The sequence below is a fragment of the Tachysurus vachellii genome, chromosome 14 (genome assembly GCF_030014155.1).
Source record: "Tachysurus vachellii isolate PV-2020 chromosome 14, HZAU_Pvac_v1, whole genome shotgun sequence".
NCBI lineage: Eukaryota > Metazoa > Chordata > Actinopteri > Siluriformes > Bagridae > Tachysurus > Tachysurus vachellii.
Genome location: NC_083473.1, coordinates 3285972 through 3308471, shown reverse-complemented (window position 1 = coordinate 3308471; position 22500 = coordinate 3285972). Strand labels below are relative to the sequence as shown.

At 42.5% G+C, this 22500-nt stretch overlaps 2 protein-coding genes across 5 annotated transcripts in view; one reads left to right on the top strand and one right to left on the bottom strand.

Annotated features, from left to right (window-relative positions):
* Positions 1-22500, top strand: part of trappc9 (trafficking protein particle complex subunit 9) — a 201686-nt gene that overhangs the window by 14115 nt on the left and 165071 nt on the right. For all 4 annotated transcript variants that reach the window (XM_060886331.1, XM_060886330.1, XM_060886329.1 and 1 more), the window contains 2 exons: positions 1284-1500; positions 14087-14230. In XM_060886331.1, coding sequence (XP_060742314.1) covers positions 1284-1500; positions 14087-14230 — 361 coding nt within the window. The remainder of the gene's footprint in view (positions 1-1283; positions 1501-14086; positions 14231-22500) is intronic.
* The window catches only part of fhl3b (four and a half LIM domains 3b), a 95107-nt gene that overhangs the window by 47078 nt on the left and 25529 nt on the right, over positions 1-22500 (bottom strand). The gene's annotated exons all lie outside the window — the stretch shown is intronic.

Genomic DNA, 22500 nt, shown 5'->3' with positions numbered 1-22500 from the left:
GAGGCACAGATCCGGGGAAGGCTCCAAAAATTTTCTGCTGCATTGAAGTTTCCCAAGAGCACAGTGACCTCCATAAATCTTAAGTGAAGAAGTTTGGAACAACCAGAACTCTTCGCATCGTCTGGCCTGGCAAGCAGATCTACAATCAGGGGAGAGGGGTCGGGGAAAGAGAGGTGACCAATGACACCATGAGCTCCAGTGGTCATTTGGATGTGTGAGAAACTTCCAGAAGGTCAAGCATGAAGCATGAAGCATGCTGGTGGTAGTATTATGTTTTGGAGGTGTTTTTCAGCAGCAGGGAGTAGAAGGGAAGCTGAAATACAGCAGTGTCCGTAAAGAAAATCTCTTCCCGAGGGCTCGACCTCAGACTGGGCCAGAGGTGCACCATCTAACAGGACAGAGACTCTAAATGCACAGCCAAGACAATGTAAGAGTGGCTTAGAGACAACTGTGCATGTTCTTGAGTGGCCCAGCCAGAGCCCACATTCTGTTCATCCAACCTGACAGGGCTTGAGAGGTTCTGCAGAGAAGAATGGTAGAAAATCCCCAAATCAGTTCTGTAAAGCTTATCAAATCATATCCTGAAAGACCTGAGGCTGTAATTGCTGTTAAAGGTGCTTCACATAGGACCTAAGTCAGGGGTTTGAACATAGTCCGGTTTTTGATTTGCCATTAAGGAGCATGGTGTGAAAAACACGAAGAGGTCTGGATGCTTTCGGAATCACTGTATAGCTTAAACTTACATTTGTGTAACATTTTAAAACCAGAGCTTTAAAATTCATTCATTCACTCATCTTCTACCGCTTATCCGAACTACCTCGGGTCACGGGGAGCCTGTGCCTATCTCAGGCGTCATCGGGCATCAAGGCAGGATACACCCTGGACGGAGTGCCAACCCATCGCAGGGCACACACACACTCATTCACTCACGCACTCACACACTACGGACAATTTTCCAGAGATGCCAATCAACCTACCATGCATGTCTTTGGACCGGGGAGGAAACTGGAGTACCTGGAGGAAACCCCCGAGGCACGGGGAGAACATGCAAACTCCACACACACAAGGTGGAGGCGGGAATCGAACCCCGACCCTGGAGGTGTGAGGCGAACGTGCTAACCACTAAGCCACCGTGACCCCCTAGCTTTAAAATTAATAATAAAAATGTTCGCCAACAAGCAAAGGTCAAACAGTTGTTAAATCGGTGGCCTTCTTTGGTGTGCACAGAAACCTATAATGTTAAAGCATCACAGTCATTGTTCTCTCTTGTGTTTTCTCTTTAGCTTTCTGAAGAAGAGAAGATCCAGCGCTACAGTGTCCTGTCTGAGCTGTACGAACTGATCGGGTTCCACCGGAAGTCTGCGTTTTTTAAGCGTGTAGCAGCCATGCAGTGCGTTGCTCCTACCATCCCTGAACCAGGCTGGAAGGCTTGCTATAGATTACTGCTGGAGACGCTACCTGGCTACAGTCTCTCTCTCGACCCTAAAGACTTTAGCAAAGGTAATAAAACTCATACTCTCCTACACGCATTAACCTGGCGTACAGAACCATTCCCATTATCTCAAATAATATGCATTAGCAGAATTAGCATCCTGGGTGCTTTTTATTTTTTTAGTTATTTAGCAATAAAAAAGGTTACTGAAGCTGTATTATTCATACTTCCTGGATTAGCATAATGGGAGAATTCACAGCAAACCTGCTTTTTAGGTGGTTTTAAACTTGTACAGGTGATGCCCCTTTCCTGATAGACTGAAGAAGAGTTTTATTGGCCTTTTAGGGTGCTGACATGAGGTAGGTATTGAACGAGGTATAACTTGTTGAATGAGATGAGCTAAGTGAGGTATAACATGATGTAAAAGTTTTAATAGATGCTGAATGAGATACAGTATGATGTTATAGTAGATGTTCACATGTGCGGTAGAACAGATGCTGGATGTGAGGTATAGTAGATGTTCAGATGTGAGGTAGAACAGATGTTGGATGTGAGGTATAGTAGATGCTGGATGTGAGGTATAGTAGATGCTGGATGCGAGGTATAGTAGATGCTGGATGCGAGGTAGAACAGATGCTGGATGTGAGGTAGAACAGATGCTGGATGTGAGGTAGAACAGATGCTGGATGTGAGGTAGAACAGATGCTGGATGTGAGGTGTAGAACAGATGCTGGATGTGAGGTGTAGAACAGATGCTGGATATAAGGTATAGTAGATGTTCAGATGTGAGGTAGAACAGATGTTGGATTCGAGGTATAGTAGATGCTGGATGCGAGGTATAGTAGATGCTGGATGCGAGGTATAGTAGATGCTGGATGCGAGGTATAGTAGATGCTGGATGCGAGGTAGAACAGATGCTGGATGCGAGGTAGAACAGATGCTGGATGCGAGGTATAGTAGATGTTCAAGTTCAAGTTCAACTTTATTTGTATAGCACATTTTCAAACAGCCACATGGCTGACCAAAGTGCTTCACAGTGCGTTTCACATACACACACATACACTTAAGAATACACACATGCACAAAGTAGTTCAAGAAACTAAAATAAGAATTCTTAAAAAAATATATATGTATATATGTAAATATATATAAAAATCAATAAATAATAAATAAAATAACCAGTGTAAAAGAAGGTGAGATAAATAAAACCATAAACCGGATATAAACAGACATAAACCCCTGGGCAAATCATGAAAAGGCTAGAGAACATAAGTGGGTCTTTAGCATGGACTTAAAACTAGATATGGTGGGTGCCGTCCTAATCTCTAGTGGCAGGGAGTTCCATAGTCTAGGACCGGCCACAGAAAAAGCACGCTCTCCTCTATGCTTGAGCCGTACACGAGGAACCACCAACATGGCCTGGTCAGATGAACGAAGACTTCTAATTGGAAAATAGGGATGAAGGAGTTCAGATAAATAGAGAGGAGCGGTATTATGGAGAGACTTATAGACAAAGAGTAGAATCTTAAAATCTATTCTCTGAGAAATCGGCAGCCAGTGTAGAGATTTAAGAACGGGAGTGATGTGTTCATGTTTGCGACAACTACAGAGAAATCTGGCAGCAGCGTTCTGAACGAGCTGGAGACACGTAATCTGAGTTTTAGATATACCGCAATATAAAGAGTTACAGTAATCTAAGTGAGAGGTTATAAACGCAGCCATTTCTAAAGTCTTTGGGGTAAGAAAATGTTTAATTTTGGAGAGAATCCGCAGTTGGTAAAAGCTAGACCCAATAACAGACGAGACGTGTTTGTCAAATTTTAAGTGCTGATCAATAAAGATACCAAGATTCCTGCACCTGTGAAGATCTAAAAACAGATAAACTCTCTAGGTTGATGCTAGAGGACTGAGAGTTTTCAATGCTGGATGCGAGGTATAGTAGATGCTGGATGCGAGGTAGAACAGATGCTGGATGCGAGGTAGAACAGATGCTGGATGTGAGGTATAGTAGATGTTGGATGTGAAGTATAATGGACATGGGATGTGAAATGCGAGGTATAATTTACTCCGTGTGTGAGGTGTAGCAGTGGATGCCGGTTGTAAAGATGTAGCATCAGATGCCGGTTGTGGGGTAGAGTAGATGTACTGTAGGAATAGCAAACACCGGGTGAGAGGTATAGCGCACGATGAGTGTGAGGTATAATGGAGGCTGGATGCGAGGTATAGTAGATGTTAAATGAAGTATATTAGATGTTTAATGAAGTTTAAAAGATGTTGAATGTTATCTAATAAATGTTGTGTAATATTTCTTGAATGAGGCGCAATCACTGATGAATGACGTATAGCAGATGCTAGATCAGGTTAAATAGATGGTAGAGGAGGTATAATGAAACTGAAATGAAGTGTAATAGACTTTAAGAGCAGTGTAACGAGTGCTGAATGGTGTATATTCAGTATAGTATTTAATATTATACAATGGATGTTAAATAATGTATAAAGGATGTTGAATTGGTTACAGCTGATACGGAACCAGGGATAACACACAGCCGTCCGTCAGTTGAGTTATAACAGAAATGTTCCATTTAAATTTCTCTCACTCTCACTCATTTTCTACCGCTTATCCGAACTACCTCGGGTCACGGGGAGCCTGTGCCTATCTCAGGCGTCATCGGGCATCAAGGCAGGATACACCCTGGACGGAGTGCCAACCTATCGCCGGGCACACACACACACACACTCTCATTCACTCACACACTCACACACTACGGACAATTTTCCAGAGATGCCAATCAACCTACCATGCATGTCTTTGGACCGGGGGAGGAAACCGGAGTACCCGGAGGAAACCCCCGAGGCACGGGGAGAACATGAAAACTCCACACACACAAGGCGGAGGCGGGAATCGAACCCCCAACCCTGGAGGTGTGAGGCGAACGTGCTAACCACTAAGCCACCGTGCCCCCCGATTTAAATTTCTGAAGTTATTAATTCATTGAGAGAGATTTCATGGGAAGCAGGAACAGGGCCAGCGCTCACCAGGCGTCGCATACTAAGAACAGACTCCTCCTGTGCCAGTAATTACAGTCACAAGGCTATGAAATGCAAGAAGTGATTGTACAACAGCACTGAAAATTGGTTATTATTCCTCATCACCATACCCCCTAGGAAGACACGGACGTCCTTTACTTTTATTTAGTTTTTCAAATCCTCCCCAGTCCAAAGCAGGAGATTTATGAACGCTAAAATGGGCACTTGGATTTTATTTGTGATATTAGTCATGCGCTTGCAGTCTGTTGCTGATGACCAGGACGACACACCAATAAATGCAGGTTATGTTTGTTTAAATTTAAGTAAAGCTGTTCTTCAGGTAGCGTCTCTTTGTGTAGAGACGACTAAAGCGTCTCTGCGATGTCCTTGATTTTTATTTGGAAGCTGTTTTGCTGGAGGACGCCGTGTTTTTTTTTATGACAGCTCTTTCCACGAAAAGATCGTCCGAACCTGGAGCTGACGCAAGGACCGACGATTGACTGGTTGACTGGTTTCGGATAAAAAAAAAGCTTTTTATCTGAAAGCCTCTCATCTCATATCCCTCGTTCTTCATGTACGCACATACATTAGTTTATTTTTACACCCGCGTTTGTCTGGAAGGCTGTTGTCATAAAGACTTTTATTAAAAACGCACCTCTGGAGATTGGACAGCAAAACATGGCAGCATGCGATTAAAGGTGGGGTCTCCGTTGTTTGAAAGCCAATGTTGACATTTGAAATCACCAAAACAAACACGCCCCTAACCCAAATGGGTCCCACCCCTGTATTGATAGCTCCGCCCCACACATACATACGTAACCCAGGCAACTAATGGAAAGAAATGTGTCTTTATCATAGCTGAAGGGAAGAACAATACGATTGCAGATAAACAAACAAGCAAAAATGACACACAAGTATAATCATGTAAAGAACAAAGGCATATATTAGTTCTGTGTAACAAAGCAAAACCAACGTTACTCACCTAACGAGAAGGAAAAAAGCAGCCTCGGTGTCTCATCGCAGGCCTTCCTGCTCCTTCAGTTCTCTCCAGCGCTGGAAAGCTGATCCTATATTAACACGTCCTACTTCTTACCTTATCGTAAGACTTTCTTCGCTTTCTTTCTTTGTTTTTATCCTCCATGTCAATGTTAAAACCGCTTTCTGCTAATGTCACGCATTCGCACTGAACACTCTCTCCACCCATATTGACAAGCCCCACCCCTTTCAGCTCCGCCCATTGGCTACACGTTAGTTTTGTTTTTGTTTTGTTTGGCAACGCAGTTTTCTGAAGCATTTCTCAAACAACAGAGACCCCACCTTTAAGTGTGTTCTGCTTTGGTCTGGTTTAAGAAGTTCACCAGAGGTGAGGAGTTTACACAATGTACATTTTGATCAGTACCAATCAGCCAATAGGATAATAGCTGGGATTCGTTTCAACATGTAATTTGGACCACTGGGTTAGAGAGTTTTATTTCTGGATATTTCAGTTTCTTTCCAGCAAGCTCCGTTTTCACTTGTCATACTGAGTAAACCGGAAAACAGGCATGAAGAAGAACAGCAACCTCCAGCAATCATTTATGAGCATCATTTCATGCTTCAGTGAGTTTCCTGGATATGGGGAAGAAAACATTAATCTCTGCCCACAAAATACCAGAAAGGAATATCAACGTGTTTGCTGACGGAGACCACTGCATCCTTGTTGAAAGCAGCTTTGCTCAAAAGAGATAAGAGTAAAGAACATATATACAGCAGAGGCTATTTTTGGCGTCTGATGCCCAGAAGTACAGCAACTGACCGGAGAAATTTGGAGTTTCCTCCTGTTTCGTCGTGTCCATGTTGATCAATGAACGTCTTTGTCATGTCTCACTACACGGTGGTGTTAATATGAAGCTCGTATTAAAGTAGACACTCAGGACTTTGTAGTGTTTTGTCAGTATTTCTGTTTTTTTTTCCACTCAAATGTTTGTATCTTCAAAGTAAACGCTGATATCAAACCCATTTCTGCTCTCTGAGGTTCCCTAAGTTCTTGTTCAATCACTAAAATTCTGTGTAAGTTTATCTTCAGTGGGGAATAAAGCAGAAACCTAAAGCTAATATTTGGCTGGTGTTGTGTTTTCTCTTTTCCTGTGAGAGGTTCGAGGTGGTGCTACGCTTGTATCACAGGAGGACGTTGTTGCTAACATGGATACGTCGTTAGTCTCAGCCTCAGATTTCATGCCTACAAACTGTTGGCTTGAAAGTCTGATGCGTATGAAACGAAATTCGAAACACTTCAACAGTTTCTGATTGGTTGGGATCTGTAAAGGATTTCCAAGATTTTTTTATTTTAAACGGTCCTCCTGGAAACAAAGCCGCCGCGTTACACTACTTCCCTCATGGAACAAGGAAGTTGTCGCAGTTACAGCTGTAAATGCTGGATTTTCCAAATGATGTGAAGTTCATGGTTTAGATTAAGGTCCGATTTTGTTGGGACCTATAGAGGCGCCTCTAAACCTTACGCCGAACAAAACGAACCGTGATTAGTTGCTTTACATGTCAGTCAGACGCTCTCGTGGGCGGTCTTTGGCCAATAATAGCTGCTGTGGAGTCCAGACCTTATTCTGCCATCAAGAGCAAGAAACGAAGCAGTAAGGTTTCTAATTCTTCACTTATCTATTCGCTATCGATTCGCTAACCGCCTAGTGCACGTTTTTCGGAAACGTCACGCCCCTTACCTTTACCAGTAGTCTGTGCTTTTGTGGTATTATAAACAATGAATCTAATAAATCATACTTACAAGTTGTGGCCCGTAAACAGCTTCTGTTTTTAAAGTTGGAACTGCTCCATCTTTCAGGACAAGCCGTTGGGCGAATCTAGCCTACTAACTATACCACAACAACTCTTCTCCACAGCAATATAAAATGACCACGCCCCCCCATTTAATATTCACGGAGGAGGGGTTTATGTAAATATCGGGGTTAGTGACGTCAGCAACCCTGGAGGAATGTTGTGTAGTCCTTACCGGCCGTTTGCTGTAGTCCTTAGAAATGGATTTCTTTAAAAGCAAATATCTCCCTTTGCTTAAAACTTTGAACGTTGTAACTTTGCAGATGTTGTTTATGCTCAAACAGGAACATTACACACTAGCTAAAGTTAGAAAAGTGAAATCGTGTTTTACCACCTCTTTAACAGATTAATCAGACGAGAGATCGGTTCGTTCCCCAGTTTAGCCATAATATATATTACGTTGACATTTGTGCTAGTTGCCTTGGCCACCCTCTGGCCACCCCATGTGTAAAACTCTAGTTCCACCACTGGTGATGGCATTGCGCTTGTATTAGCATGAAAATGAAATTTTTACAAGTTAGCTAGTACACGGATCGTGTACAGATGAGGAGGCGAGGGAGAGCGGAAGGACTAAAACGCTACACCATCACCGCATCGCTCTCTTTTAAAGTAGAGATGAAACGAGTTGCAAATCTCACTGCATGACCAGCAGAATATCAGATTAAAAAGGCATTGTGGGTAATGTAGTTATTAACCACAGTGGAAATATACAAGAGGTTTAAACCTGACTCGTCTAAGATGCTGCTTAAAATCGGATTATAAAGATTAATATGCAAGATGGAGCGTAATATCTGGGTGAGTAAAGAACAGATGTCTCTTCGTTGTGGATCATCAGCAGTGTTTTATTAGTGAAAGCGTGGAGAAGAAGGGATTTCGCTAATCAAGTCGAGAGCTCAGGACTGTCTGGAACTGAAACGGTACTCTGATGTGAATAAAACTGAAATGTTTTTTTTATTTTTTTTTTACATGACCACCTCAGAGATCATGGTCATGGAATGATGATGATGATCTTCAGTGTGTTTTTGTGGCTCACTGGGATTCTGTGCTAATAGTAAAGTTTCCCTATTCTGTCTGAAAGCTTTGGTGGAATATTGATCGCTTCCTCGCTGTCTGCTTCACTGCACGCTGCATGTTTAGACCTTCTTGAGTGGGAAACTCGCGTCTAATCCCTCAGTGCTTCGGTATTGTTCTTTCTTTCTTTCTTTCTTTCTTTCTTTCTTTCTTTCTTTCTTTCTTTCTTTCTTTCTTTCTTTCTTTCTTTCTTTCTTTCTTTCTTTCTTTCTTTCTTTCTTTCTTTCTTTCTTTCTTTCTTTCTTTCTTTCTTTCTTTCTTTCTTTCTTTCTTTCTTTCTTTTTAACTGATCTTGCTATTCGAGTACGGTCTGTGGAACATACAGTACCTACGTGACGCTGCTTTTAACACTGGATATAAAACATCTACACGCTTACACACTAAAAAAAACAAAGCCACGTCTGATATATTTCCACGTTTTTTTTAAATGCTAGAACAACCAAGAAGTTAGGGTGAAGAAAAAGAAAGCAACTCGATTGCGTAAGTATTCACACCCCACAAATAAAATTGTTTCGTTTGTCCAGATCGGGGGGGCACGGTGGCTTAGTGGTTAGCACGTTCGCCTCACACCTCCAGGGTTGGGGGTTCGATTCCCGCCTCCGCCTTGTGTGTGTGGAGTTTGCATGTTCTCCCCGTGCCTCGGGGGTTTCCTCCGGGTACTCCGGTTTCCTCCCCCGGTCCAAAGACATCTCTGGAAAATTGTCCGTAGTGTGTGATTGCGTAAGTGAATGAGAGTGTGTGTGTGTGTGCCCTGCGATGGGTTGGCACTCCGTCCAGGGTGTATCCTGCCTTGATGCCCGATGACACCTGAGATAGGCACAGGCTCCCCGTGACCCGAGGTAGTTCGGATAAGCGGTAGAAAATGAGTGAGTGAGTGAGTGTCCAGATCGGACACATCAGGTCATTTCCAAAACACTCCATCATCTGAAGTCACCTGCAGGTTTTTGCGCTAGAATGGTTTGGTATCTGGAGCGATCCTTGATTCTCTCTGTCTTGTGTCATATTATACCGGTTATATAGCGATTATAGCCCCAGTCTCAGCTGATGATGCTGCCAGCACCATGCTTTAGCGTGAGAATGATGTTCTCTGGGTGAAAAGCTGCCTTAGCTTTTTGCCAAACATATCTTTTTTAGATTTTCTGATCAGACCCTAACAATTTTTGCTTCATGGTTTTTTTTTTTTTTTATTGATCAATTTGTGAGAAAGGTCTCAGGTCTGGCCACACTTCCCCAAACACGAGAAGCCTCTGAGAGGTCCTGTGTTTGTCATATATTCCTACAGCTCCTTTAATGTTGCCGTAGGTCTCTTGGCTCTAGGTCTCCCTGATGGTGATGAAACCCTCCAACGATAGGACGTCCTTCCAAAACTGGTGATGTCACGGTGGTGCTCCATTTGCTCCACTGTATTCCATGGAACATCTAATGCTTTGGAAATTCTCCACAACTTTCCTGATCAATACCTTTCACCGACGAGATCCATCATAGCTGAGGTACTGAAAGAGCTGAAAAAGCATGTCAGATGAAAGAAGGTCCAGAAACCTCCTGATCATTTTTTTGAGGTTAATTAGAATCTCTTCATCGATCTATTGATGACCGGATGATACTTTTGGACATGATTGGTTCATTCTGAGTCACATGCCTCATTATAAAAGGACGGGTTCCTTCGGTGTGAACCTGAATCGTGTTGCTTGCTGTATTACCATAAAGGTGGAAAATGATCTGACTTGATTTCTTCTACCAGGCTGTCAGGCTTTACTTTCATCAAGATAGACTTATATAGACTTTAATTAAATTATTAAACATTTACTTGATTCTTAATCCTGCATGTTGCCTGGATGGTTTTGATGAATGTTCTGAGAAGGTTCTTCAGGAGTCTCTTGTTTGTCCTGAGCAGTTAAAATCCTCCAGCTCCTGCACGTTCTTTACTTTTCCAGCATATTCTCTTTTCTAAACCCCTTTCCAGCAGCGACTAGATGATGTTGAGATCCATCTATTCACTCTGAGAACACCTCTGATGCTCAAGAAGGCAACACCGTACATTACGATGAACAGGACCGTCAGTGTAAATTGTTATTTAGTCCGTAATCTTATGTAGCATCTGAAAAGCAGGATGAAAATGAGGATAAATAATGTCTCAGAATACCAATCATCAATGTTCAAAAGTTTTCACCCCTCCCCACCTGCATGTTATTGTGGTCTGATAGGTTTGGTCCGTTAATATATCGTCGCTGTCGGGCGGAAACCTCGTATGTCCAAATTTGGTCAGTTTCATATTTTTTCACATATCGATGCTATTGGTCAGTCCCCATGTGGGTCTGTTATTTTTACAAGTTATTAACCAATCTAAAGTCTTGAAAATAGCTTGAGCGCAAATCTCATAACTCCATTGGACACTTCAACTGTCCACCTCTTCCTCACTCTGCGGGAGAGCTTCACGGCATATTTCTCCTCAAGAAGAGTCGCAACGAATCAACACGTCTTCTGAGGTAAATGTCTTCAAAACACTGGGCTCAAAGAAAAAAAAATCTTGACCCCCGCTAGTTCTGGTGCTCGTCTGAGGACAGGAATTTAGCGCAAGACAATCCACTGCAACGCGGACTAAACCCTGTGTACTGCAGATAAGGTACGGCGTTTTTTTAATTTCCTGAAAAATAACGGTTTTGGAGATACGAGGATTCCGCCTGACAGCGACGATATGTAGCGTTGGCCAGAACTTTTTCTCCAATTAAAGGCTTCCAGGATCACCAATGTTGGTGTTTGGAGTCGAGCGTTGGCCAGGATTCCACTTGTTCTCTCTCTCTCTCTCTCTCTCTCTCTCTCTCTTTTTCTCTCTCTTTATTCACTTGAGAACCACAAGGACAAATAGAGGAGTAAATGGGTTTTTAATTGGCCTGGGAATCTTCCTGACTTCAATTACTCAGAAAGAGTGACAGGCAGCTAGAGACGGAAAAAAAAAATGGAGAGACACTGAGCGAGAAACACTTGAGTTTTAAATAACGTTTAGCAGCTCGGCTCTAATTAAGTCTGCCCGCCACTGTCAGAATTAATTAAAGCTATCTGTTATTGCATATTAATGTTTTAATGACACAACCAGTTAAAACCCTGATGGAGTAAATCTCACCAAAATGCTGCGAAATGACCGAAAAGACTTAAAACCTCCCCCAGTCGGTGTGGAGCGACGTTACCGCTTTTGTATTCGAAACGATGGATTTCTTTTTTTTTTTTTTTTTTTTTGTCACTTACGCTAGCTTCTTTGAGTTGCTCCAGCTAATCTGTTGCCATAGTTACAGCTCTTAGATCGGCGACGGCGATTTCGCCTCCCTATCAGGAAACAACGTAACTCGTTTTAATCTACCGACCGAGAGCCGACGAGTATGAAAATTGTATGTTTTACTATTTTCAGCTGGAAATAATTAGAAACCTTCCTCGTATTTACCTCCAGGTCCTTCTCTGTATCGATCCAGAGTTTGTCATTTAACATATTTAAGCGTTTGGAACCGAATTTAGTCGAGCATCTCAGCGGAAAAAGGAGGAAGGAGCGAGCCAGTTTAAAAAAAAAAAAAATAAAAAAATAGCTTTGACACTGAAGGATAAAGCTGCCTCAGCCCACAATCTGCAGTTTATAGGCATGTATCTGTATGATGGAGAGAGGGAATTAGGGATGAAGGAGTGTGTGTGTGTGTGTTTGTGTGTGTTTTTGCTTTGAACCTTGTTCATTTGTGCGAGAGAACAAGAGCTTTGAAAGCAGGTGACCTGAATGTATGAGTCGACGGCTCGGGTTCGGATGATGGCTGTCCTTTAGATCCATATGCTCCAGCGCGATAGCTCAGCAGCTCCAACGATGGCTTTATGTTCTCGCTGTATCTAATGAGATTCAGCTTCTGTATCAGCGCACAGCACACCACACACCAGAACACACCACGAAGACATTTGACTTGAGCTGGAGGAGGATGTAGCGCAAGAGAAAAAGAAGAAAACGTATCCAGAAAGATCTTTAGATTAAGGATGTCTTCACACAACCGTACTTTTACCTTCGTGCCTGTTGGCTTGCAATTTTTTCATTTATTTATTTATTTATTTCCCCCCTTCTGTATCGTCACTCAAGCGGCAAAAGAAAACAACTTTCAGACGCACGGTATTTCATTGTGCTTGAATAACACCCCTGCCACCCCGCAGGGCCCTCAGACCTGCTTTTTCTCTGTCTATTCGCACCGTAGAAGTGCCAAAGTGTGACGAAGATCTTGTTTTACATCTCAGTCAGTCATCATAAAAGTAGACTCAGGATGAAACATGACCAGTTGAACCCATTATTTTATTTGCCCCAGAATGTAAATAGCTTCCACACCTTATAAGGCTTTTCACACATGGATTATTTCCCCTGGGTCCTAGTAAACTCTGAGTAAACATTATCCTGAGTTTATGTAGTGAGAGGTTTCGCACTGATCCCTTTTTCTAATTTGCATATTCACGTATCGGCGATCCCGATTGGATAAATCCAGCACGCGTCCGCTTTAAGTAACGGCTCGTCTCATGCTTTCACGTCAGTGAGGAAAAAAGTCCGGGTCTGTGTATCTGATAACAGATAAGGTAACAGCAGGTTCTTACACAGCTTTATCATCTTTTTTTGCAGCTTTTATCATTTAGTCGATCAGTCGTTGATCTCCAACTTCCGCTAATTTTCCAGTGTGACGTATTTCCTCCTCGCTACAGCGTTCACTTGATGTTCAGTGTTTTTCCAACTGACTCTGTCTATAGAGCCGTTTATACGCGTTTTAAACGATTCTACATCCTGGTTTTCACCAGATCGTGGTTCAGGTTCTGATTGGGTTTCTGTTGCTAAGCAACCAGCTGTAATGTTCTAACAGCGTGTCGTTTCACATCGAACATGTTCAGCTCCACAGTGTAGACTCTGGACCCCTCCTCTGAACCATGCCTTCTTGGAAGTTCTCTCATCTTGGATGTTATCTCATTACTTAAAATTAAAATCTAGCACCACGCGCTATTATCCATATAGCTGCTCTATATTTCATCAAGATCTTATGATCTCCCTGGAGAACTCACAGATCTTCATATTCTAGGACTCTGTCCTGCAGCGTTCAGGAAATTCTCTTAATGAAGATAAGAGAAACATTTCTCTGTTTATCTGATCAGGTTTAGACCTACGATTGAATCTGGATGTGATTGTGTGTTTTTGCCGAGATCAGTGTGGGAGATATTTTTAGCAGTGTTGGCTGGAACACATTCAGAAGTGTATTAATAAGCTGCAGCAGAGTAGGCGGGATGTGCATTAATGCTGAGCAGATGATCGCGAGTGAGTCAGATGGTGTGGAACTACGGCAGATTTACAACCTTAACACACTTTCTCACACACACACACACACACACACACACACACACACACACACACACAAACACCCCGATGATGTGTTCACACTCAGCTTACTAATGAAGAAACAGTTCAGTTCAGTTGAGGTGGCTTTTTGGCATTAGTGTGTATATTACAGTATCACCGATGACTTAGGAGCACAACAGAAAACATCAACAATATTAATATTAACAGTAATAAAGAACAGGAATAACAGCAATGGTAATAATAATAATAATAATAATAATAATAATAACAGAATGAGAATGAGATTCGGGTTCCCCCCCCCCCCCCATTCCTCTCTTCATCTCACTCACTCTTGCTCTGTTCTATTTCTGATTGTCTATCATTCTGTGTGTGTGTAGGAACCCACCGTGGCTGGGCAGCTGTACAGATGCGTTTACTGCATGAACTGGTGTACGCGTCCCGGCGCATGGGGAACCCAGCCCTCAGCGTCCGCCACCTCTCCTTCCTCTTACAGACCATGCTGGACTTCCTGTCAGATCAAGGTCTGTCTTTCTCACACACACACACACACACACACGCACACACACACACACACACATCCCAATCTTTCACACATGCACAGATCCACATAAACACTCCCTCATATACATACACACACATTTAATCTGGAGCCTCCTTGCTACAGGCGATGCTTGACTTTCTGTAATACCATGTACACAATGGTCTCTCTCTCTCTCTCTCTCTCTCTCTCTCTCTCTCTCTGTCTTTCTAACAGACAAAATTAGACTTTCGCTCAGTTTAGTGAAGGAGACGTGAAGGAAAAAGTAAGAAAGTAAGTGTAAGATGAAGAGTGAAAAGAGAAAAGGGGATAAAAGACTAAAAAAAGATCTGAATAGTTCAGGGTTACAGGTTTTGCTCAAGAGCACCACTGGGATTTGCACACACACACACTTTGTTTGCCCTCATGTCTTTGTATATATCTAAATAACTGAACATACTATGAAGAATGAATACTTTATAAGTAGTCCTTGTAGTTCAGTTGTTGGAGCGCAGTACTTTATAGGTTGATGTGCACTGAAAATGGTCTGGTGTTTCCAGACCTGTCTTTAATCCAGTTATAATTAAACAAGACATTTTTCCCTTAATATTTGGTACCATCCAAACTTCTGACACCCAGTGGAATGTCGTTCTGTTGAACATGATGACTAAGGCTAACAGAAAAGAGTTGGAAGTTCACTTCAGGTGAGATGATAGTGACTCTGACAGAAATGTATCTTGGGATCTTGTTCCTGGATGACGGAAAAAAAAACACCGCAAAATTTACAAGTAGATTGAGGTCAGCAAACCTGAGCAAGTTTCAAATAAGAGCTGTTGCTTCTTTGAATTGATGTCAAGCAGCTGGGGTGATTTGAGCATCTAATGAGGTTGCCCCCAGTTGGCTCCTGTTAGAGAGGTATCGGGCATGGCCAACTGAATAGATCCTGGAGATGATCCCAGAGAAGACTAAGAATCACCATCAGTTTCTAGAACAAATGTCATATTTGGGATAGCGGAGACTATGTCAAGACCAATAATTAAGTAGGGTAAAGGCCAAGTCAGGGTCCACTCTTAAAAATGAGGGGGGTGAAGTCCAAGACTAGATCAAGCCTTAAAGTGGGGGTCAAGACCAAGACAAGATCAAGCGTTAAAGTGGGAGGGTCAAGTCCAAGACATGATCAAGCCTTAAAGTGGGGGTCAAGTCCAAGACATGATCAAGCCTTAAAGTGGGAGGGTCAAGTCCAAGACATGATCAAGCCTTAAAGTGGGGGTCAAGACCAAGACAAGATCAAGCCTTAAAGTGGGGGGTCAAATCCAAGACTAGATCAAGCCTTAAAGTGGGGGGTCAAGTCCAAGACTAGATCAAGCCTTAAAGTGGGGGGTCAAGACCAAGACTAGATCAAGCCTTAAAGTGGGGGGTCAAGACCAAGACTAGATCAAGCCTTAAAGTGGGGGGTCAAGACCAAGACAAGATCAAGCCTTAAAGTGGGGGTCAAGACCAAGACTAGATCAAGCCTTAAAATGGGGGTCAAGTCCAAGACAAGATCAAGCCTTAAAGTGGGGGGTCAAGTCCAAGACTAGATCAAGCCTTAAAGTGGGGGGTCAAGACCAAGACTAGATCAAGCCTTAAAGTGGGGGGTCAAGACCGAGACAAGATCAAGCCTTAAAGTGGGGGGTCAAGACCAAGACAAGATCAAGCCTTAAAGTGGGGGGTCAAGACCAAGACTAGATCAAGCCTTAAAGTGGGGGGTCAAGACCGAGACAAAATCAAGCCTTAAAGTGGGTGGTCAAGACCAAGACAAGATCAAGTCTTAGAGAAAAACAAAGCAAAGTTTGAGAAAATTTGAGATTAAATCCTTTAACTTTACTTTGACAATTTAGCTTTAATTGTAAATTCATGTTTACAGAACTAGGCATTGCTTATTGTCAAACTGTGTATGTGAAAAGAAAAGAGATGTGTCCAAAGCCGTATTTAGTGATGCCATTTAATCTGGGGCAAGTCCAAATGAACAGACCAGCAAACCTCAGGAAATTGTCTCGAGACTTGACTTCCCTACATTTGGGGATCTCCTCTTGCAGGAACCAGAGATTGTGGTTAGAAATAAAGAAATCTGGCCTGGGTTGAATGAAGGAATGAAGCTGATCATCCATAATCTGCTTACCCTTTATCAGTTGGATTGGAATCATGGATTGTTGCCCGAGACCCTGTAAAAAGTGAAACAGATGGCAGGGAGCAGTCTTTGAGAGAGAAATCTGGAACGCTGGGTTGTTTACCACTCCTGCCCACTCCTACTGTTGTTTGTACCTGCCTCTTGTATTGAACTTGGTCCGGTCCTGTTGAAGTAAATTTAAAAACGATCATCTTATGCTGCGCTCCTTCTCAGCATACAGTGGTAAGCTTGGTTTTGTCAGGTGAATCTGCAGCGACAACAAAGAGAAACACAGAATATGTCAACATTTATCATCGCTTCCTTCCGCCATCGTATTTCCTCTCCGATGTGCCTCTAGCTTTGGGTTCTTGAATTAATTATAAGGATGTTGTGGCCATTGTCAATGTCTAAGATCCGACATCACAATATGCTAGGGCTTTATCGACGCCAACGTCACGCACTCATCCTAATGAACAAACAGCACTAACCTACGGTGATCTCGTTTGTTTTCCACGACAATGTCAATCAAAGCAAGGCAGACTGTAAGAAGAACAGCAGCAGCATACTCCAATACAATGGATGGTTAAGAGCCTAGTGGTTAAGGTGTTGGGCTAACAATTGGAAAGTTGTGGGTTCGATCCCAGGTCCACCAAGCTGCCACTCTTGACTTGGGGAAGTTGTGGCCTAATGGTTAGAGAGTTTGTCTCCTAAACCTAAGGTTGAGGGTTCGAGTCTCGGGCCGGTCAGGACCGAAGTGCCTTTGAGCAAGGCCGAATCCGAACCCCCCCAACTGCTCCCCGGGCGCTGCAGCATAAATGGGTGTTCACGGCTCCAGGTGTGTGTTCACGGTGTGTGTGTGTTCACTGCTGTGTGTGTGCACTTTGGATGGGTTAAATACAGAGAACGAATTCTGAGTATGGGTCACCATACTTAGCTGTATGTCACGTCACTTCCACTTACACTTAGAAGCAACCTGCTAAAACGTCTTCAACAAAAGGTTTGGTCATAGCAGCTGACACTGACTAGGGGAGGTGATAACTCTTACATTTTGGCAGATGTCCTTGTCCGGAGTGACGAACATTTAACTCATTTGTACAGCTGAGCAATTCCTGGTTAAAGGCCTTGCTCAAGTACCCAGAAGTAGCAGCTTGATGGTGCTGGGATTCGAATTCAAAACCTTCCAGAACTCATGAGATACCATCACCTACCTTTGTTTTTGATGATCAGCCACTAATGCGGGATGCAAATGAACGCTTAGTAAAACAAAACCTGACTCAACCCAAGCTAACTAATGTAGCTGCAGGTAAATCAGCCTGCTAACGTTATGAAGAGAGATTCCACTAGACTAAGTGGAAGAACACTCATAATAACTACGGTAAAGATAAATATAAATGTTTTCTGATTCCCATGATTGATTAAAACTTAGTTTCAGTATTTGCTGTAGCTTTTGCCCCAACGTTTTGGGTTTTTAACTCCAGATTTTTTTTCCATATATAAAATGGATTAGGATGCAGGTGTCTTGACCCGTAAGAGTGATGAATGAGGCAGTAAAGTTCCTGAACACATGAATATAAATACCTCATTATCTCTACGAACCAACTGACCTTGAGCCGTATTCGTTCTTTACCCAGGATCCGGTTTTAAAATAATCTTTTATCAGCGTTCTCTTTTCATCTGAGGTGGACAGAAATGTCATTTTTCTAAAATTAAATTAGAGGAAAAGTGTGAATTAAAAAATGAGAATGAGAAGAATATGTACTGAAGTACTACACAGATTTTAAATGCTTTAAAGACGTTAAAGAAGCAGTGTGCGATATCTAGAGTCCCTCTGCTGCCAGGGAGGTGAAATGCAACCCAATACAACAAACTCTTCTTTTCAGACTATTTTATGCATCTCTTCTGGTTTGCCTTATAAGGAACAAAAAAGGCAGCTGTACTCTGAATCTAGAGCTAATTTCAGGGCCAGAAATATGTAACCACACACACTGTTGTAATATTGTGAATGAAGTTTTTTTTAATGCATGCTTAGTTTATTTGGGTTGCTTTTGTAGGAAACAAATGGCGTGGTTTTCTCTGGACACCAAGCTAATTTCAGGGCCAGAAAAATGTAAACAGATACTTTAAACATACTGTAAAATAGGAAACTGCACTGTAATATTGGAAATCTTTTTTTTTCCCTTCTAAGGTATATTTCAAATAGTAGAATGAATCCAAGTTTTAGGTTAAAATGTTACAGACTGACTCTTTAATATAGTGAGTAAAACATAAAAACTGTAAGTTATTAAATATTAAACGGTTAGTCCTTATATGCTGGAGTTTATTTAATATAATCAGGATGAAATCAACTACTCAGACTTTTTAATTAAAAAAATTTAATTTTGTCTTAACTCTTGGCAGGTTACAAACTCACATGTTGATCAGATGTCAAGGTTTTATTTGTTTGGTTTGTTTTATTTTCTGTCAACGGCAGAAAGTTAAACTGTCGGTTTATGGTTTATACGCACACACACACACACACACACACACACACACACACCGCTGTGTACCAGCTGTCAATCAACATCAGATTTGTCTCTAAAGGACCACACCACAGACATCATTCTCCAAACAACATTACATTTTTCAGCGACTGGAATAAACTTGTATTGCAAATAATTTCATCATTTGGTACAACGGTAAACAACGGGGAGTGTGTGTGTGTGTGTAGAGGTAATGTTTAAATTGAGTCAATAACAGTGCACATTTTCGGACCGTATTTTAGGAACAGAAGCTCTTGAATTCTGTCAATAAAAATAAATAAATGTTTTTAACATAGGAATAGTTTCGAATAAAATTCATTTTAATTTTAATTAAAATTAATTTGGAAAAAAAAAAGGGTTTAGTCACTGTGACTTCAAGTAAATGTTTCTATACAAACAAACGAAAACAAAAAAACTGTTGTATGATGCTACATCTGAGGGACAATACAAATAGAGGCATGTGACAATTTTTTGAAAAATGTTCTTTATTCAAAAAAGAAAAATTAAAACAAACAGAAGAGAGACCGTTTTTTTTTTTTTTTTTTTTTTTTTTTTTTTTGAAATGCTACCATCACTAATTTCAATAAAATGAAATAAAAAAATATACATTTGCCCCCTGTGCACTAAACCCTCCTTCAGTTGTTCTGCAAGTGGCCTCTGTGTATGGAGTTTAAATGAGTCAGACCTCTGAACTGCCTCCTTTACTGCCTCAATGAGTCCAATCCCAGGAGCAGTGAAGGGTGTGTGTGTGTGTGTGTGTGTGTGTGTGTGTGTGTGTGTGTGTGTGTGTGTGTGTGTGTGTGTGTGTGTGTGTGTGTGTGTGTGTGTGTGTGTGTGTGTGTGTGTGTGTGTGTGTGTGTGTGTGTGTGTGTGTGTGTGGGGTCAGAGCAGGGAGTCAGGAAGGATGTGAACATGAGTCATGAAACTAATTAACATGCTACAGCTACAACGGTCTACAACTTAAAATCTCACGACAGCAATAGGAGCATGGCTGAAAACGCCTTAATGGACAACAATGGTGTGTGTGTGTGAGAACGGTGTTGTTTGTGTAAGAAAATCTGTACACCATTTGAGGTGTGCTAGTGAAGTTTGAGAGTCGAACAAAAAAAAAAAAAAAAAAACAGGGTTAGGGTTTATTTTTTTCAGTTTCCCTCTCTCGCATTTTTCTAAATATTCCTTCTACATCCTTTACATCTTTCCTGACTCTCAAATACTGAAGAATCTTTTCCAAGCTGCAGCTCAAACACAGAGGATCAGCGTACAGAGAGTCAGAAGTCCACACAGAGATTATCGTCCTTACTCGGACAAATAAAACGTTGTCTGTTTAAATGTTTAAACGCAGATCACAAAAGTGTGGACAGATGGACGGATGGAAGGACAAACCGGTAGGCGAGTGGATGGTTAGATGGAAGGAGAGCTAGATGGATAGGTCTATGGATAAAGGTGGATCATGAATGATTGATAGTTGGATAGAGAACGGGTGGATGGGTGAACGGATGGATGGATAATAGGAAAGATTCGTAGAGGGGCCGATAAGTGGATGGAAGGAAAGACTGTTATATGGATAGATAAGTGGATGGATTGATAGACAGAGATGGTTAGATAAATGGGTGGATGGATAGAGAGGGAAGCATAGATAAGTTGGTGGATGGATAGAGAGGGAAGCATAGATGAGTGGGTGGATGGATAGAGAGGGAAGGATAGATGAGTGGGTGGATGGATAGAGAGGGAAGCATAGATGTGTGGGTGGATGGATAGAGAGGGAAGCATAGATGAGTGGGTGGATGGATAGAGAGGGAAGGTTAGATAAGTGGGTGGATGGATAGAGAGGGAAGGTTAGATAAGTGGGTGGATGGATAGAGAGGGAAGGTTAGATAAGTGGGTGGATGGATAGACAGATAGAAGGTTAGATAAGTGAGTGGATGGATGGTTGCATTGAGAGATGTATAGAAGGAGGAAGGGATAATTAGATCGTCATGTCAACATATAAGTACAGACAGATATCTATGGATGGATGGATGGATAATAATAGGATATATTATTTATTCACATGAACGTTTTTCTGATCGTCTGAGATTTCTATGACCTACTCAACCCCGTGTCCACATCAATACCCACCAGTTTAACTGATCTTTACATAACACCAGGATCCGATTAGATACGGAGAAGAATAATGACTTTTATTGACAGAGAACACAGAACACAGATCGGACCACAGGTTCTCGGTCCCGGTGTTGTCTAACCCTCAATCCATACAACGTGTTAGTAGAATTAAAACGATCAGATTATTATTACGTTCTTTATCCTTCCATCCGTCTGAATCCAGATTTACACCAGACCTGTACAAAGAACCTGGAAGATGTTCGGAATCACGTGGAACATGATTTTTAAAAAATGGTGTGTCTTGGTAAAGTGCTTTAATACGATGAGAAATCCCGTTCGGAAAACCGACGTTTCTGGTCTGAAACTTACGCGCTGTAGTCTACGTGTTCGAGACGCTAATACCTCGTGTCACAGGGAGCCTGTGCCTATCTCAGGCGTCATCGGGCATCAAGGCAGGATACACCCTGGACGGAGTGCCAACCCATCACAGGGCACACACACACACACACTCATTCACTCACACACTACGGACAATTTTCCAGAGATGCCAATCAACCTACCATGCATGTCTTTGGACCGGGGGAGGAAACCGGAGTACCCGGAGGAAACCCCCGAGGCACGGGGAGAACATGCAAACTCCACACACACAAGGTGGAGGCGGGAATCGAACCCCGACCCTGGAGGTGTGAGGCGAACGTGCTAACCACTAAGCCACCGTGTCCCCTCGAGACGCGCCTCTTATCGTGAAAACTGCAACAGAGGATAGAAAAAAAATAAGTATCTCATGGGATTAATGAGCTTTACGGGATTATTTAAAGCGATAACGTAGATATCTGTAAACCTGCGAAAACGACGTGATCCGCGACGCTGGTGGCATACGTTGGTTGCCATGGCAATGAAAAAAACACGTGAACGCTGACTAGCCCAGTCGTTTACCCGCAGTTATTTATGGGATGCTTTAATTGGATCTAGGTCGGATGTAACAGCAGAGAGTTGGACTTCCTCTGTCTCATGACGCCGCACACAACGCGCCACACAACGCGCCACACAAGCCCAGTCCTCTCATTAAGACACACTGAGTGCGGAGCGCCACGGCGCACCACACAGATAAGACCTGCTGTTTCGCTTGTTAAAAAAAAACCCACAATCCTCCAGTTAATAAATCAGCGTGTACGCCGAACACACACCTCATTTAAAATCCTCTCCGCCCGCGCCGTTAGCCGAGTCCGGCAACGGAATTGTTTTATTTAAGGCTTTGTGGCGAGACACGGAGACGGCGGGCGTGAAGGCATCTCTACACCTCTAGAGGTGGCCACATGAAAATAATGAGAGATGGAAGGATGAAGAGCTCAAGCTGAGGGAGGAGGTAGATTGAATTAAAAACACATGGCAGGATGAAATAGGAGTACGGTCGGGAAGACGACGGGCCGACCGTAATCCGAGGGTAAGACGCAGGATCGCCGAGACGCAGGCCACCAAACAATTAGCTGTTTGTCGAGGCGT